This window comes from Patella vulgata, chromosome 1 (assembly GCF_932274485.2).
Source record: "Patella vulgata chromosome 1, xgPatVulg1.2, whole genome shotgun sequence".
Classification (NCBI taxonomy): domain Eukaryota; kingdom Metazoa; phylum Mollusca; class Gastropoda; family Patellidae; genus Patella; species Patella vulgata.
The window spans coordinates 81,922,430-81,938,691 of NC_065879.2; the positions used below are offsets into that span (position 1 = coordinate 81,922,430).

At 36.5% G+C, this 16,262-nt stretch overlaps 1 protein-coding gene across 1 annotated transcript; it reads left to right on the plus strand.

Annotated features, from left to right (window-relative positions):
* The first annotated feature begins 331 nt into the window (after positions 1–331).
* LOC126824865 (clavesin-2) lies at positions 332–15,120 on the plus strand. Its single transcript, XM_050554276.1, has 6 exons — positions 332–431; positions 5,239–5,482; positions 6,476–6,906; positions 8,846–8,956; positions 9,778–9,962; positions 12,313–15,120. Exons 2-6 carry the CDS (start codon positions 5,350–5,352, stop codon positions 12,419–12,421), a joined length of 969 nt encoding a protein of 322 aa, XP_050410233.1. The 5' UTR covers positions 332–431; positions 5,239–5,349; the 3' UTR covers positions 12,422–15,120.
* The last annotated feature ends 1,142 nt before the right edge of the window (positions 15,121–16,262 follow it).

The window sequence follows — 16,262 nt, forward strand, 5'->3', positions numbered from 1 at the left end:
ATATATTCTGTTATCCAGACCATCTAACATAACGTGCAGGTTTCCATTATGCTAATGGTCTTGATAGTCTCGACTACAAGTATTCTCAGAAACCCCTTCAGCTAATGAATTACTCGATGATGTCATTTTCAGCGGGACCAGTCAGTTACAATATTGTAAAATATTCGACTAAAATTAAATTCCCTTCACCCAGAGCCAGTCTTGTAACATTTGTCTCTTTATATATCAAACAAGTAGCGCAAAGGAATATTTTTTCAAATGATTTCTAAAAATTCTACTTAATGCACACATCTGTATTTCTTAGAAATGACTGGCCCTTAGCCGGCGCGTGCACGCTTCGAGTTATGACAACAACTTGCAGGCGATTAATGTCAAAAATTATGGTTTGGTGGAATTCTGACGTCTAAATTAAATTCCTTGATAGCAGACAGGTAAATATGTGATGTATTTCTAAATGAATTTATTTTTTATGTGACCTGACCAGATTTCATTTCCAAATTTTAGAATTCATGGATCAAACGGTAGTCTGCACTTAACTAATCGAATTCGATCAAGCGTGGAAATTGAGTCCGATTTGACGACTTCCACATAGTAGCAGATTACTGTATTTACATAATATTTTCTGTTGAATTACTTGCCAGAGGGAAATTTTTTTGGCAAATATTTAAGAATATGATCAGAATAGAATTACTAGTCTGAAATAAATGTGTAACTTGTTTAAATTACGGAGTAATTTGTAGTGGAACTTGCAATTTTTGACATTTTTGGTAGAAAATTAAATGGTCAGTTCAATTTTATGTGCATTCAATGCCAAAGTGGTATCTTATTTGGAAATTATTTTCTTGTGAACACAATACCCTATAAGATTAATTTAGTTTACAATAAGGTGATAACTTGTTAATTAATTCCCCTATCCACACACCACTTATACCAAACTATCACCACAGTAGGGTACCATTATCTATAATATAATGAGGGAGGGGGGGGTGGCCAAATGTTTAGCGTGTGTGCACTGTATCATAAGATCTGTCATTGAGTTAACTGGTGGGGTTTCGATTCCCCGGTTGTACATGTAGGTCGTGACAAGGAGTAGGGTCGTCTGTCCAACCTTGTGGGTTTTCTCCGGGTCCTCCGTTTTCCTCCCACTGCTAAAGACCCCTACGCGCAAGTGAATTATTAAAATAATTTTGAACCATATGTTAGTCCCGAAATGACCCTTAGTTTGTGTCGAATGGATGTTAAACCCCATTTCTCTCTCTCTGTTTATAATGAATAATGGATTGGCACACCTGTGTTATAATTATATTATCTGACTAATTCACCAACAATTCATCTTGGTTGAATATTATTCCAAGATAGTTTGTGGAGGGGGCGGGGGTGGATTGGTTAACTCGTGCGCTTTGGATAAGAAAGTCTGTCATTGAGTCAAGTGGGTTTTCTCCAGGTCCTCTGGTTTCCTCCCAGTGCTAAAGAGTAAAGAACACTACACGCTAGCAAATTATTGAAATATAATTGAACTATATGTTAGGCCTGAAATGACTACAGTGGACCTGGACAAGTGGACATTAAACCCCATTTCTCTTGAAATGAAGAAGTTCATTTGTTACTAAATCTTGTGAGCACGTTATGTTGAGCGTAGATTTCAACTTGCAGACAGATTAAGTGTGCCGACCTGTACCTACTTCAAATTCACCGCTGTAATATTGTTCCAAAATGACGTGTCTTCGTTTGTACGGCAGAAAATGAAAGCAAAACATCTGAAATAAGAATAATTTGTGATGAAAGTGTGCCGACCTGTACCTGCATCAAATCCACAATATTCCTCTGATAGTATATGTCTTCGTGTCCATTTCCAGGTGTCAAAGACTAGGGATTTAGTACCTTTAATAAAACAAAATCATAATGCCAATGCTAGTTAACCTCTCACCTTGGATTTCATATGATTTGAAACAGGAATGACAATTCTGTTGTCCCAAAACAAAATGACTGCTGGATTATTAATCCTTTAGTGACATTTAGCGATTGGAGACATAACAGAACTAACACGGTTATATGGGAAAACAATCACTGGTTTATTATACACAAGCAAGACATTTTGATAAGTATCCTCTTATCGTTTTCAAGCAATACGGGGGTCACAGTGGGTAAGACGCTGGCTCGCTAGCCTGGAGGTCGGGTGTTCGATCCCTGCATTGGCCGAGAAAGTTCATCCAGATTTTCCGGCGTGGTTCCCTCTTGTCAGTGATGCAGGACGGAGGGCCTGACAAGGACAGCTGTCTAGTCATTCGGATGAGACAAAAAACCGAGATCCCGTGTACACATTGGCATGCACGTAAAAGATCCCTTTACAGTTGGAATTCGATATAAGAGTAGGCCGTAGTGCCACTGTCCGGGCAAAATTTCCCTCATAGCACACTGTATTGCGTATGCCCGTCTTCATTAGCCCAGTTCGTAGGAAAACAGTAGGACGTCAAACCCCATTTCATTTCATTTCAAGCAATACTATATAGTAAACTGGGAGGTCTATGTATATATAAATGTACAATATGAAGCCATACTTAATTAATTAATAATAACTATTAGGGGAGTTCATAATTATAGTTAATCATATTTACCAACAAAGAACTTAGATACACTACAAGTACATAAAAATATAGATAAACATGAAACCATTTGTGCATTATGGATAGAAGAGTTATTACAGAGGTGTTAACACCTTACAACTAAGAAAACACCACTCGATTGATACAGATTTTGATTTAGGCCTACATGAAACCATAATGTGTCCCACTAACAGCATCATCGAATTGATCAACATGTACTTGGACTCAACCTATTTCACATGGGGCGACGACTTGTACCAGCAAATTCATGGATTACCAATGGGAAGCCCCCTCTCCCCGACAATGTCTGAAATTTTCCTCACTGAATTTGAAGAATGCGCCCTAAGCACATCCCCCATAATTCCTTTAGGTTTGGCTTCGCAAGGTTAACAATACCTTTGTTGTTTTGGAAGAACAGGATGAACCCATGGCCCTGATCACCTAAACAACCAACTTCCCAGGATCAAATTTACCGAACAGTGGCGCAACAGCCTACTCTTATATCAATTCCTAACTGACAATGGATCTTTTTTATCCTATCCAAACAACTAGACAGCTGTCCTTGCAAGGCCCTTGGTCTTGCATGACTGACAAGAAGGAATCAACCCAGAAAAACCTGATGTACTTTTTCGACCAATGCAGGGGTCAAACATGGGACCTCAAGGTCAGCAAGCCAACGTCTTACTCACTGAACCACCGTGGGCTCATGGTAAAGTAACACAATGAGACTAAGTTTAAGAGAAAAACTAATTTCTTCGTGGTCAGTTCGATGTCTTCAGTTGTCTAAAGTAAAAAAATCTTTTTTGGGGAAATTAGTTCTTTTAAAGATGTATTATGTAAGATTTAGATAAAGAGCTGTCCGTTCTTTCTAAATTGGTTCAAAAATAGATAATGTAAAATGAATATATTGAAAATTTCATTCAAATTATTTATTCTGGGCGAAGTTATCTAACATCCGATGATCTAGAGGGTTGATTATGGGCTTGTCAATCATGCTGATATTAAATGTCTAAATAATAGTTCATAAATATAACATTTAAAATCAAAATAAAGACCTGCAATAGGCAAAAAATATAATGAAATGAAATGGGGTTTAACGACCTACTGTCCTGCTCCGAACTGGGCTAATGAAGACGGGCATACAGCATACAGTGTGCTATGAGGGGAAATTTTGCCCAGACAGCGACACTATGGCCTACTACTATATCGAATTCAAACTGTCAAGGGATCTTTTATGTGCAAACCAATGTGTACACGGGCCTTAGTTTTTTGCCCTATCCGAATGACTAGACAGCTGCACTTGTCAGGCCCTCCGCCCTGCATCACTGACAAGGCAGATTTAGCTCTTACATAATGCATCTTCAAGCAAAATGGAATAACATTCATTATTCTTCATTGAACTCTAGCCATCTTTCTATTTAGACTGACTTAACAAAGATTAGAGAATAATGCATTGGCTGATTGAGTTATGAATAAAACCAATATTGGGCTGGCTGAGAGAACTATGCAATAAAACTTATATTGCGCTGGCTGAGGGAGTTATAAAAATGCCATTATTGTGCTGTCTGTCCTAGTTAAGAATAAAGCCATTATTCTCAATTATCTATTGATGATTGATGTAAATTTAGGTAGAGGGTGTACCATTATCTAAATTACATTGAGCTTCATGTAATATTATATGTCAGAATTGATAAAGCTTCATAAAACCCATATTATACTGCCATATATTCCGGATTATATATATATATATATATATGTAAATAGAGAGAAATAGGGTTTAACATCCACTTGATACAGACTTGGTCATTTCGGGACTAACACATTATTCAATTTTATTTCAATTTATTGGCTTGCTCACCCAATCCCCCTATATGTAAACATTATCCAATGTTATTGTTTATGATGTAATATTGATACAGGAACAGAGTTTAATGTCACAGCGAAACAATATTTTGCTCATTTTGTTCAGGTCTAAATATTAAAGCCAACTGCAGATTTTGTCAAGGATGTTAAGAGGGATGGGGCATGTGATTATTGATGAGATTTTGAGACTAACATGGTTATTTTTGTCCGGTGGCGGACTAACCAAGAGGATCCAGGTTTTAGGTATAAATATTATGGCCAACTGCAGATTTCATCAAGGTTGCGAGATGTAAAGAGAGTTGGGGCACATGATTGTTGACAAGATTGTGGGTTAGGGTTAGGGTTAGCGCTAGCCCTGTTTACATTTTGTGACCTAACCAGGATCCTGCTTCAATCTCATTATTATTGGCCAAAAAAATTTCAGGGTTTTCTACATGTCTGTCTTCCATAGCCCAGGTTCCTCCTTGTCAGTGGTGCAGGACAGAGGGCCTGGCAAGGGATGACGTATAGTCTTTCGGATGGGACAAAAACGAGGTCCTGTGTACACTTTGGTGTGCACAAAAAGATCCCTTGGCGGTTGGAATTCCATATAAGAGTAGGTTGTAGCGCTGCTGTCCGGGTAAATTTTCCAACATAGCACACTGTATGCCATTAGTCCAGTCGGAGCAGAACAGTAGGACATTAAACCTCATTTCATTGTCTATTTCCATTCACTTTCAATTTATCTACTTAAGACGTAATGCACTTTACTTCACACTTTTTTCTCTTGCAGATGAATAAACACATGCCTGTTTCCATGACAATGATGATTCCAATGATTCCTGCTGGTCTTTGACTACAGTGCCTGAAAGACTGACTCGTCAGCAGCAGCAGCAGCAGCACCATGGCAGAATATGGATGGGGTTTATCAGAAAAGCTGATCCGAAAGGCTCGAGATGAATTGAACGAAATTCCTGATCGAAGAGTTGTTGCTATTGAAGAAATCCGTGAACAGATGGAAACAAGACCCGACATAAGTGAGTATATTATTTCTATGAATAAACAGAATCTCATACTCATCTGTATTGGATCAGGAACTTGTCACCTAGTGCTGCTCTTCTTGTTCTTAGGGGCCCAAGGATCTGTTATGTGCAATTGACATGAAACTAGGAATATTTGTTCCTTGAACAATTGTGCACTGATTGACAGATTTCTTAGTACAGTGGCACTGCGCATAGAGCCTTTAGCGTTAGAATGAGACCCACAAATTTGGGCAGACGCCTCTACTTCTTTTCTCCTTTAGGAAGCATTTGATAATATTGGTTCATTGTTCAGTGCTGTCTGAGTTTAAAGGAGCTAAATCGCTGACATTTTGGATCTAGAAATTGACACAAATGGGTCGCAACGTATATAATAATGTAATGTGAATGTATATAACCTGATTTACATTCAATCGTTTCTGTTTTTACTGCAATTTCTAATCAGTTATGTTCGGTGAAATACGCCAGAAGTCTCAATCCAATGGCAATCTCTAGTGTCTGGTTATTCCACTCTATACAGATAGTATTTATTGCGCATGCTCTCCAGATATGACGTCACCGTTTGTCATGACTTGTGGAATATATCTAGCCTCTTTCTACGAGTACCTTGTTAAAAATGGCGCTGAAATGCACCATGGTACACGATTCATGTACCGATGGTAAAATGTTTATTTTGTCTTAATTATTGGATATCAGAAGCCCATCTTTTCCCCGTAAAATCACAAACATCAATGTTGATTTAAATTGACAAATAATTTGTGTTTTCAATGTTGAAGATTTTGGATGATATTGAGTTAGAGACTTAGCTACTTTAAATTTCACTCATGGCATTCTGCAATGCATATACATGTACCTACATGTATCTTCATTAGCTCGATTTCATATTCAAAAACTTGTCAATCTTTTTAGTCCCAAAATGACCTAGTTTGTGTCCAGTGGACGTTAAACCCCATTCCCCTCTCTCTCTATTTAAAACATATATTTTTTCAGACTTTTTAAGAAGTGACGACGTTTTCATGCTGAGATTTTTACGAGCCAGGAAATTTAACACAGAAGAAACCTTCAAGTTATTTGGCCGATATTTTGAATATCGACAAAGCAATAAAAACTTATTCAAAAAATTTCAAGCCTCTGAAAAGGGTGTGAAGGAGGCTCTGAATGATGGTCTTCCTGGTGTTCTGCCAAATACTGATTATAGAGGCCGAAAAATTTTACTGCTGTATGCAGCCAACTGGGACAATTCAAGATACGGTTTGGCGGGCATTTATAGAGCACTGCTGCTAACGCTGGAGAAATTGATAGACGAGGAAGAGAACCAGATCAATGGAATAACAGTTGTCGTAGATTGGAGTCAATTCACGTTTAAACAATCAACATGGCTGAATCCTAAAGTGTTAAAATTAATGATAGAAGGACTGCAGGTGTGTGGTGTCAATAAAAATAAATTGATGTTCTGTTCTTTGCGAATACCTGTTAAAATTTTTCTTCCTATATCTTTGAGAAAAACAGACTAATTTAAAAACAAATGGTGCTTGGTTGCGCTCTTCAAAATCTGTTAAAACATCTTTCATGTGATTCAAGTGAGTTCACAAATCATTCTCAGACTTAAGCTAAGAATTTACTGAACATTCAATCACTGTTTATGGAAAATATCTTTGATCCAGAAACACAAAAACTTTGCACATAGTTTCTTATTGATGTATTTGATACATTATAACAACAGAAGTTTTATAAAGGGCTATATTTTAGTTCAATTAAGGCAGACAATTTTGATTAAATACTTAAATTAAATCTGAGAATGTTTTGTGAACTCGGGGCCAGGTTTTATTGGTTTTTATTTTAAAAAAATATTTTTATTTCTCTTGAAAATGGATTGGGGATTAGACTACTGTCTAAACCATGGTAAATTTTAAACAGATTTCTACGATTATGAACAAGCTACTTAACTTTGGTTATTATAAATTTACCTTTGTTTTTTAAATCAACTCCTGTTCAATAAAATCAATTGCACAATTAAATATCCCAACGAATAAAAAAACTTCTGTCTTGGCAAATTTGACTATTTACTTGTAATTTCGACTGAGTGGAAGACAACAATGCTTTCGTCACATGTTGGCAAAACCAATGCAGCTGTTGTGGGGGTGGTTTAATCTTGAGAGATAGTTTGACAACCACGAGTTCAATGACAACAAACTGCGATCATTATGATCATTTGAGTTTAGGCAATGAAAAATATGAACTGAAGGCAATTACATAGGAGATTTATATTGAAACCATTGTTATAAATAATTTAACAAGGATCATGAAGCTCACCTCCGAAGTCCTCGAGTGTATTGTTAATTTGATAGCGTTCTTTCGATCAAATAATAACCGCTTCAAATAATTAAAACAAAATATTTCAAAAGGTGAAGTTATAAAATTTGCAGAGATTTTACTAGAATGTAAAAGACGGTAACAAAATAAAAGAATATGGACAGTTATGTGTGTGAATGCTCAAACTCAATGCCGAGCCGAGACTTACAGCTTATTCTTAAACTAAACTTGAATTGTCTTAAAATTATCGAAAACTGTTTTGATTTGGTATGCTTTCAACCCTTATATAAAATGACATCTCCCGAAGAGTGACGTAATCAGCTTCCATATTGGTATTTTTCTGTGTCAAAAGTTTGTGGGATTTCAATTTTTCAAGAGAACTTTTTTATTCGTTGGGATAATTAGTTGTGCAATGGATTTTATTTAACAGGAGTTGATTTCAAACACACAGGTAAGTTTATAATAACCAAAGATAAGTAATCTGTTTAAAATTTATGATGGTTCAGACAGTAGGTCTACACGGACCCCTCCCCATTTTCTGTTCTTGAGGAAAACCTGTAAATAGATTTGTTTAAAAACCAAGAGTACTTGGTTGTGCTGTTCAAAAACTTAAATCTGCCTATTGCAGATCTTTCATTAGGCCTGAAATGTTATATAAATTATTAATTAGACATTAATTAACTTATCCAGACCATAATCAACTCTCGGTGCCATTGCTAGCCTGCGTTATTTAGCGGATTGGAATACATTTTGTGATGGATAATTTAACGTAAAAATGGATAATCGAGACTTGGTTTATTATTGCACCAAAGTTAGTAATGACACTAATGATGTTCGAGGCTAGCCTAAGATTGAATTGCAAATAATTTGAAATTTTCAGCATATTCTGTTTTCATTATCTTTTTTTTAACTATTATAACAAGAACTGTCAGCTCTTTATCTAATCTTACCTAATGCCCCTTTAAAGTCATGATTGTCCATTTTCTCATCTAAACAAAATAATTAGAAATCTTGTGAAAGCTGTTAATTTATTTTTGATTTTTCTAGGATTGTTTTCCAGCAAGATTTGCAGCCATCCATTTTGTGAATCAGCCGTGGTATATTGAAGCCATCTTTAAAATGTTGCGTCCATTTTTAAAGGAGAAAAATCGAAATAAGGTAATTTGTAGTTTGAACATTCGGTCATGGTCTTATTCTTTTATCTTTTATGCGTACTAAATTGTAATGAAAGATCAGGCCCCAAGTTCACAAAGCATTGTCAGACTTAAGTTACTCAACTTTCAATCACTGTTTATGAGAAATGTCTTATCGATTTATTTGATACATTAAAACAACAACAGTTTTATAAAGGGCTATATTTTAGTTACAATAAGGCGAACAGTTTTGAGTAAATTCTTAACTTAAGTCTGAGAATGCTTTGTGAACTTGATCTTAACTGTGGCTTCCAACATATGATTATGCAGATTATTTAATCCATTAATTTGGCTATTGACAAGGCATAGGGAAGCCTGTTAAAGCTCATGGGTTTTCTCTGGGTCCGGCAGTTTCCTCCCACTGCCAGAACCCCTACGCGAAAGTGAATTATTGAAACAAAGTTGAACTATATATTAGTCCTGAAATGACCTAGTTTGTGTCGAGTGGGCGCTAGGAAGAAAGGTATAGATAATAAAAACATCCAGAAAAAACCCAGGTACGATTGTACTATGGACCAGGGACTGACCATGTTGTTGGATGAAATTCAAAAATCTAATGCAGCATGTTGATGCAGAATTGTTCAAATACGACTCATGCCAATTTTCATGTCGCTCAGACTTGAATTGATGGGCCCTTAGGCTTTTTCAAAGAGAGTCGGCCAAAGAAAAACAACAAGAAGATGAGTAGCAGTTGGTGACAAGTTCCTGGTCCAAAAAGATACGTTTTCAAAAAATATACATCCCTGCCTGCCATCCTATGTAACTAATATTTATTCTTATTTATAGATCATAATGCATGGCATAAACCTAACAACGTTACATCAACATATTAGCAAAGAAGTTTTACCAGCTGAACTGGGTGGCATGCAACCTCCATATAATAACCAATCGTGGGCCAGACAGCTTATAGGGGATGAATCTTTTAGTTTTGGTGATCAACATATATATTGGCCTAGTAATACTCAACTTAAGTAAGTACATATATTCTGGCCTAGTAATACTCAAGTAAGTACATATATTTAGGGCTAGTGATACTTGAGTAAGTACATTTATTCTGGCCTAATAATACTCGACTTAAGTACATACATTTTGGCCTAATAATACTCAACTTGAGTACATACATTTTGGCATAGTCATACTCAACTTAAGTAAGAACATGTATACTGTCTTAGTAATACTCAACATAAGTAAGTACCAATATTCTAGCCTAGTAATACTCAACTTTAGTACATACATACTTCCCTAGTAATGCTCAGCTTAAGTACATATACTATTCAAAAAAAGTAGGGGATATTTGATTTTTAAGTGTTATTAAAGTCACCTAATGAAACTGACGAAGAAACAAATAACAAAATGAAATGAAGTTCACATTCATCGATTTATTCCAAATGATCGTTAGACTAAGTAAGGCACAGACTGACCATTATAAGGGTAATGGTCTGATGACGTTAACGTCTTGGAAGCGCTCGTTTCGACGACGCCACACCCTCCTACGTCTGTCCAAAAAATCAACAGTGAACCTCGACTCATCTGAAAACATCACATTGCTCCAGCGTCGATTATCCCAGTGTTGACGATCCCTACACCAACGACGTCTTGCCTGAATGTGATGATCTCTCAAACAAGGGATCACGCGAGGACGTCGGGCGCGAAGGTGACCCCTACGCAGTCGATTCCGAATCGTCTGGCCACTCACTCTCACACCAGTGTCTGTTTGAAGACGAGCGCTGATCTGATTTGCTGTGATGACACGATTTCTCAAGGCCAAGGTACGGATAAATCGATCCTGGGCTTGAGTTGTCGCCCTTGGTCGACCTGAGCGTGGTCTGTCCTGTACAGATTGTGTATCACGGTATCTGGACCATAGCCTGCTTATGACAGACTGAGAAACATTCATCGTCCGCGCCACAACCGCCTGTGTTGTGCCGATCTGTAGCATGCCAAGGGCACGTAACCTTTCATTTTGGGTAAGCCGACGCATATCAAAATTTGTTTTCTGGTCACTAAAACAATTAAACTGATGTTTCCACCCTGGAATTCAATGCCACAATGACTGTAACATTCAAAGTCAGAGTCGTGCAAATCTTGGGTTGGACCCCCATGATGATCCCAAGCATCACCTGCATTCCATGCGGTAGCTATTGGTGCGTTTGGGCGTCACATGTAACTGGAAATGTTTCTTCTGTTAGGTTCTATAGTGACTTTTTTCGTAGTCATTTGCATATTTTAGTATTATGCCCCCAAAATCAAATATCCCCTACTTTTTTTGAATAGTATATATACTGTCCTAGTAATACACAGCTTCAGTACATATATACTTGCCTAGTAATACTCAATTTCTGTACATATATACTAACCTACAATGTAGTAATACTTAACTGTCCTAGTAACACACATGTATACATGCAGGCCTACTTCCCTAGTAATAGAAGAGAAATTTACAATGAAGACAAATACAGTTATTTTATGTATGGTCATATGTGCAATCCTACATAAAAGAATTTTGTCCAGACAAAATGCAACGGTTCTTTTACATGCACGCCAACTTGTACATGAATGGACCTAGGTTTTTCATCCCATTTGAAAGATTAGACAACGCTTTGGAACCAGACTAATTCTTCACAACCACTGTCCTTTCCACGACTCAAATATTTTTTAAACAATAGTTAGTTATTTTATTAACAATTTTATTATAACAATGCTTTAGACCTAATAATCATTAAAAGGGTGTTGAATGGTTTACCCGTTAACTGCGTAGGGCGTTAGATAACGTCCTGGACAACTGCCACTCACCGTGTGTAGGACGTAATATAACGCCCTGGAGGTATTTTCCCCAACCTATTCTACGAATATACGATTGCAGCATGTGTAGGACGTTATATTACGTCTGGTCGAGGAAATCTAATTGAAGGGAGTCAACTCTATTTACCGTTAGTTTTAATATGGTTTAAGACTACTATAGTTTGTATTCAGGAATACAAAGGTCCAAAAATGACGTTTTTCGTCAAATTAATTACACAATAGGGGGTAGTTAACGTTTTAAAAACTACACAGTTAAGGGGTTAATGCATGTGCTTTAGATCATAAGGTCTGTCATTGAGTCAAGTGACGTTTCAAATCCCCGCTTGTATGTCACAAGGGGTAGGGTCACTGCTTATATATATATAAAGACCCCTATGAGCTAGGTTACTTCCACTGCTAAAGACCCCTATTAGCTTATTATCGAAATAAAATTGAACCATAGGTTAGTCCCGAAATAACCTAGTTAAAACCCATTTCTCTCCCTCTAATAAACATTACAGGCAATTATTTGTATTTCAGAACACGCTCAGAAACCTTCCCATCAGACTCATTTTCGGCTTCCAGTAAAGAAAAAGAAGAGAGGAACGAAAGAACGTTTTTAGATGAAGAGTTTTTCTTGATAGACTGACAGAAAGAATGAATGAATGTGTTAATTTCTTTGGGTAAATATAATAGTGTATTTGTGTATGATGGCAAGAAAAGTGCTCAGTTTGTCTGAAAAAATCCCAACATAATTAAAATGAAAATACCACAAATATCAGAGATTATCTTCTTTCTTCTCTCTGTTCTGGACCCCGTTCATTAGCCCAGTCAGTGCAGAACAGTAGCACTTAAACCCCATTTCATATCATTTCTATTCTGGCTACATATTGGTAAAGGTGGGTTGGATGGCCAATGGTTAGCGCTGTACCATAAAGTCTGTCATTGAGTCAACTGGTGTAGTTTTGATTCCCCGGTTGTATGTGACAAGGAGTATGGACGCCTATCCAACCTTGTGGGTTTTCTCTGAGTCCTTCGGGTTTCCTCCAACTGCTGAAGACTCGAATTATTGAAATAAATAATATCTTAGTCCCAAAATGACCTAGTTTGTGTTGAGTGGAGTTAAACCTCATTTCTCACTCTCTCACTATTCTGGATCCCCTGCAAAAGCTCAGGCGGTGTAGAACAGTAGGATGTTAAACCCCATTTTATTTCATTTCTATTCTGGCTACATGTTGTTGAATTTGTTAGTCATATGCAATTGACTGGCAGGAGAACTTAACTGTCAGTCAGTATGGCATGTAATTAGAATTTCAAAGAATTTCACCTTGAATAAACAATAAATACTGATAAATTTTGATCTGATGGTAAAACAATCCTTCATAGATGATCAAATAAAACCATTAACAGAACACAATTTTTATCGGAAACCTATTCTAAAAGCTTGATGTTTTGACAAGTATCCTCTTAATAAAACCAGTGGTTGTTTCCCATAAAAAATTGTGTTTCCCAATTGCCACTAAAAGATTATGTTTACATCAAATAAAACCAGATGGATAGAAGGGAGATAACTCTGCTGTTGTGGTATTTTTCTAATGATTTCATGTTTTTTTGTGTATATATAGTCTAGCTTTTCTACTCTTACCAAAAGTGTATTTCTATGTCTTCGAGCCAGTGGCTTTTGTATATAAACTAGTCAGCGGTATTAGCTGTCGTGCTATCCAGTGGTTCCAAATGTTTTTCTGCTCGTGGACTCGTTGAGACATTTTACAAATCTCAGATGACACCCACTTACATGCACCAGTCAATACTCCTTATCTTGTAATAGTGCAGGAAAACTGTGCAACAAAACATAAACAAGACAAACTATGATTCCAAACCTTTTTCTGCTCATGAACCTCAGAGGACACCCACTTCGTAGTCCATATTCTTTATCTTGTGATAATGCAGGAAAACTGTGCAACAAAACTTAAACAAGACAAACTATGGTTTGTCCATTTAGGCCTTTAAATGTCAACTAGCTTAGTGCCTGTTCTCAAGTGAAGCTAACTGTAGACAGGCAGCCTAAGTTTAGTATGCCACTTACTAGTCAGTACTCTATTTCTTGTAATAATGCAGGAAAACTGTGCAACGCAACATTTCCATGTTACATGTATATGGGATTCTTGAAGCTTCAATTTATTTTATTATAAGTCAGCGAGTGGGGGTACTTCCTCAGAAATTTTTCAAAAATTTTGAGCGAAATACTTGATTTGGAGTTTGTCCTGGATAACAAACACAATCAGCAGAAATTATTAATAGATCCTGTGTACATATTGGCGTAATTTGGAATTATGTTAAGTGTAAGACAAGGGATTGAAAGTATGTCATATTCAATCTGATTAAAACACAGATCCTATTTCGTTTTGTTTTTTTATAGTTCAAAATTTCATTTTATTTGTCTGTACTACACTAGGATCTGGAAGAGTTGTTAGCCAATGAAACCAACTGTTATGGCGACTTCTTGGCGTGCGATGCACTGAACTGTGGGTAAATCACTAGAAACGTCAACGTCATAGGGCCAAAAGCCATTCATACGACCTCTGACACGACCTTTCACTACAACCGGTCAGATCTTCATGTAGTATAGGCCATCGAAAGTATAAAAAAAAATGAAATGAAATATAGATCTGACCCCGAGTTCACAAAGCATTCTCAGATTTAAATTAAGAATTTACTCAAACTTGTTCACCTTATTTTAACTAAAATATAGCCCTTTATAAAACGTTTGTTGTTTTAATGTATCAAATACATCAATAATAAACTATATGCTAAGTTTTGTGTTTATGGATCAAAGATATTTCTCATAAACAGTGATTGAAAGTTGAGTAAATTCTTAACTGAAGTCTTGTGACCTTGGGGCCTGGTCTTTTAATCAGATTATGTAATATTTAGTGTAAGACAAATAGAATTATTTAGTGTAAGACAAATAGAATTATTTAGTGTAAGACAAATAGAATTATGTAATGCTTACTGTAAAACAAGAAATACTGTGGTGCTTATAATTAGTATGTTCATTATTTGCAAATATATTTTTGGGGGTAAATCTTTTTGTATAACATTGTGATTTGTATAATATATAAAGGTAGGAATATTACAAAACTGAAACAGTTATATGGGACAACAATCACTGGTTTATTATACATTATCTTGATAACGATAAGTTATCTCTTATAGTTGGGGATCACGGTGGCTAAGTGGGTAAGACGCTGGCTCACTAGCCTGGAGGTCGAGTGTTCGATCCCTGCATTGGCGGAGAAAATTCATCAAGATTTTCACGCGTGGTTCTCCCTTGTCAGTAATACAGGACAGTTGTCTAGTCGTTCGAATGGGATGAAAAAACGAGGTTCTGTGTACACATTGACGTGCACATAAAAGATCCCTTAACAGTTGGAATTCGATATAAGAGTAGGCTGTAGTGCCGCTGTCCGGGCAAAATTTCCCTCATAGCACACTGCATGGTGTATGCCCGTCTTTATTAGCCCAGTTCGGAGCAGAACAGTAGGACGTTAAACCCCATTTCATTCCCCCTTATAGTTATTAAGCACAATACTATATAGTAAACTAGGAGGTCTATATAGCTTTGTGCTTAACCCTTAACCGGTCATTATCGACTATAGTCACCACAACGTTATACAGCTAAGTGGTCACGGTCGACTAAAGTCGACCACAACAAGAACCTTTTTTAAAAGCCATATTTGAGTATTTATTTTCGTATTTAATTGATATGGCCATGCATGCGCGTCAGACAGGAACTTGTCTTGTCAAGGGCATTGAGAAAAACATGTCTTTGTTCAACATTTTTTGACGAAAAACGTAATTTAACGGTGTCGGGAACGTTAAAGACGCTCGAAGTGGTTGAAATACTTATGAATTATTCCGAATCAGATTATATCGATGACACCGATTCTGAAGACGATATTTCTGATGAAAAGGATTTAGAATGATTTGCAAATTATAGATCAACTTATCCCCAGCAACTTTTTTTATTGGTGTCAAGAGTCTACCACTTATAATTATTCGGCAGTAGTCGATTGAAATAGGCATACAAAATATTTCACGTCAGCCTTTATTTAGCCTGACGACTTGACGTCATAACGTCAAAATGACGTCGACCGGTTAAGGGTTAATAAGTATAAGAGGATACTTATCGAAAAGTCGTGCTTGTGTATATTAAACCAGTGAGTGTTGTCTCATATAACTGTCTCAGTTTTGTTATGTTTCCCTACGCTAAATGCCACTAAAGGATTAAATAGGATTATTAGAAATAGAAGGGACCATACACCGTAACCAGGGAATCATTTAATCTTGTGTATCTAGCACTAGTTTCTTTCACATTTGTTTAATATCAAATCTTTAAACTTTAAACTCAACACAAATACAAATTAGATGATTTCAGGTGATTTTAAACGATTTTAACAAATTTTTAAACAAAGATTTAATATTGAATG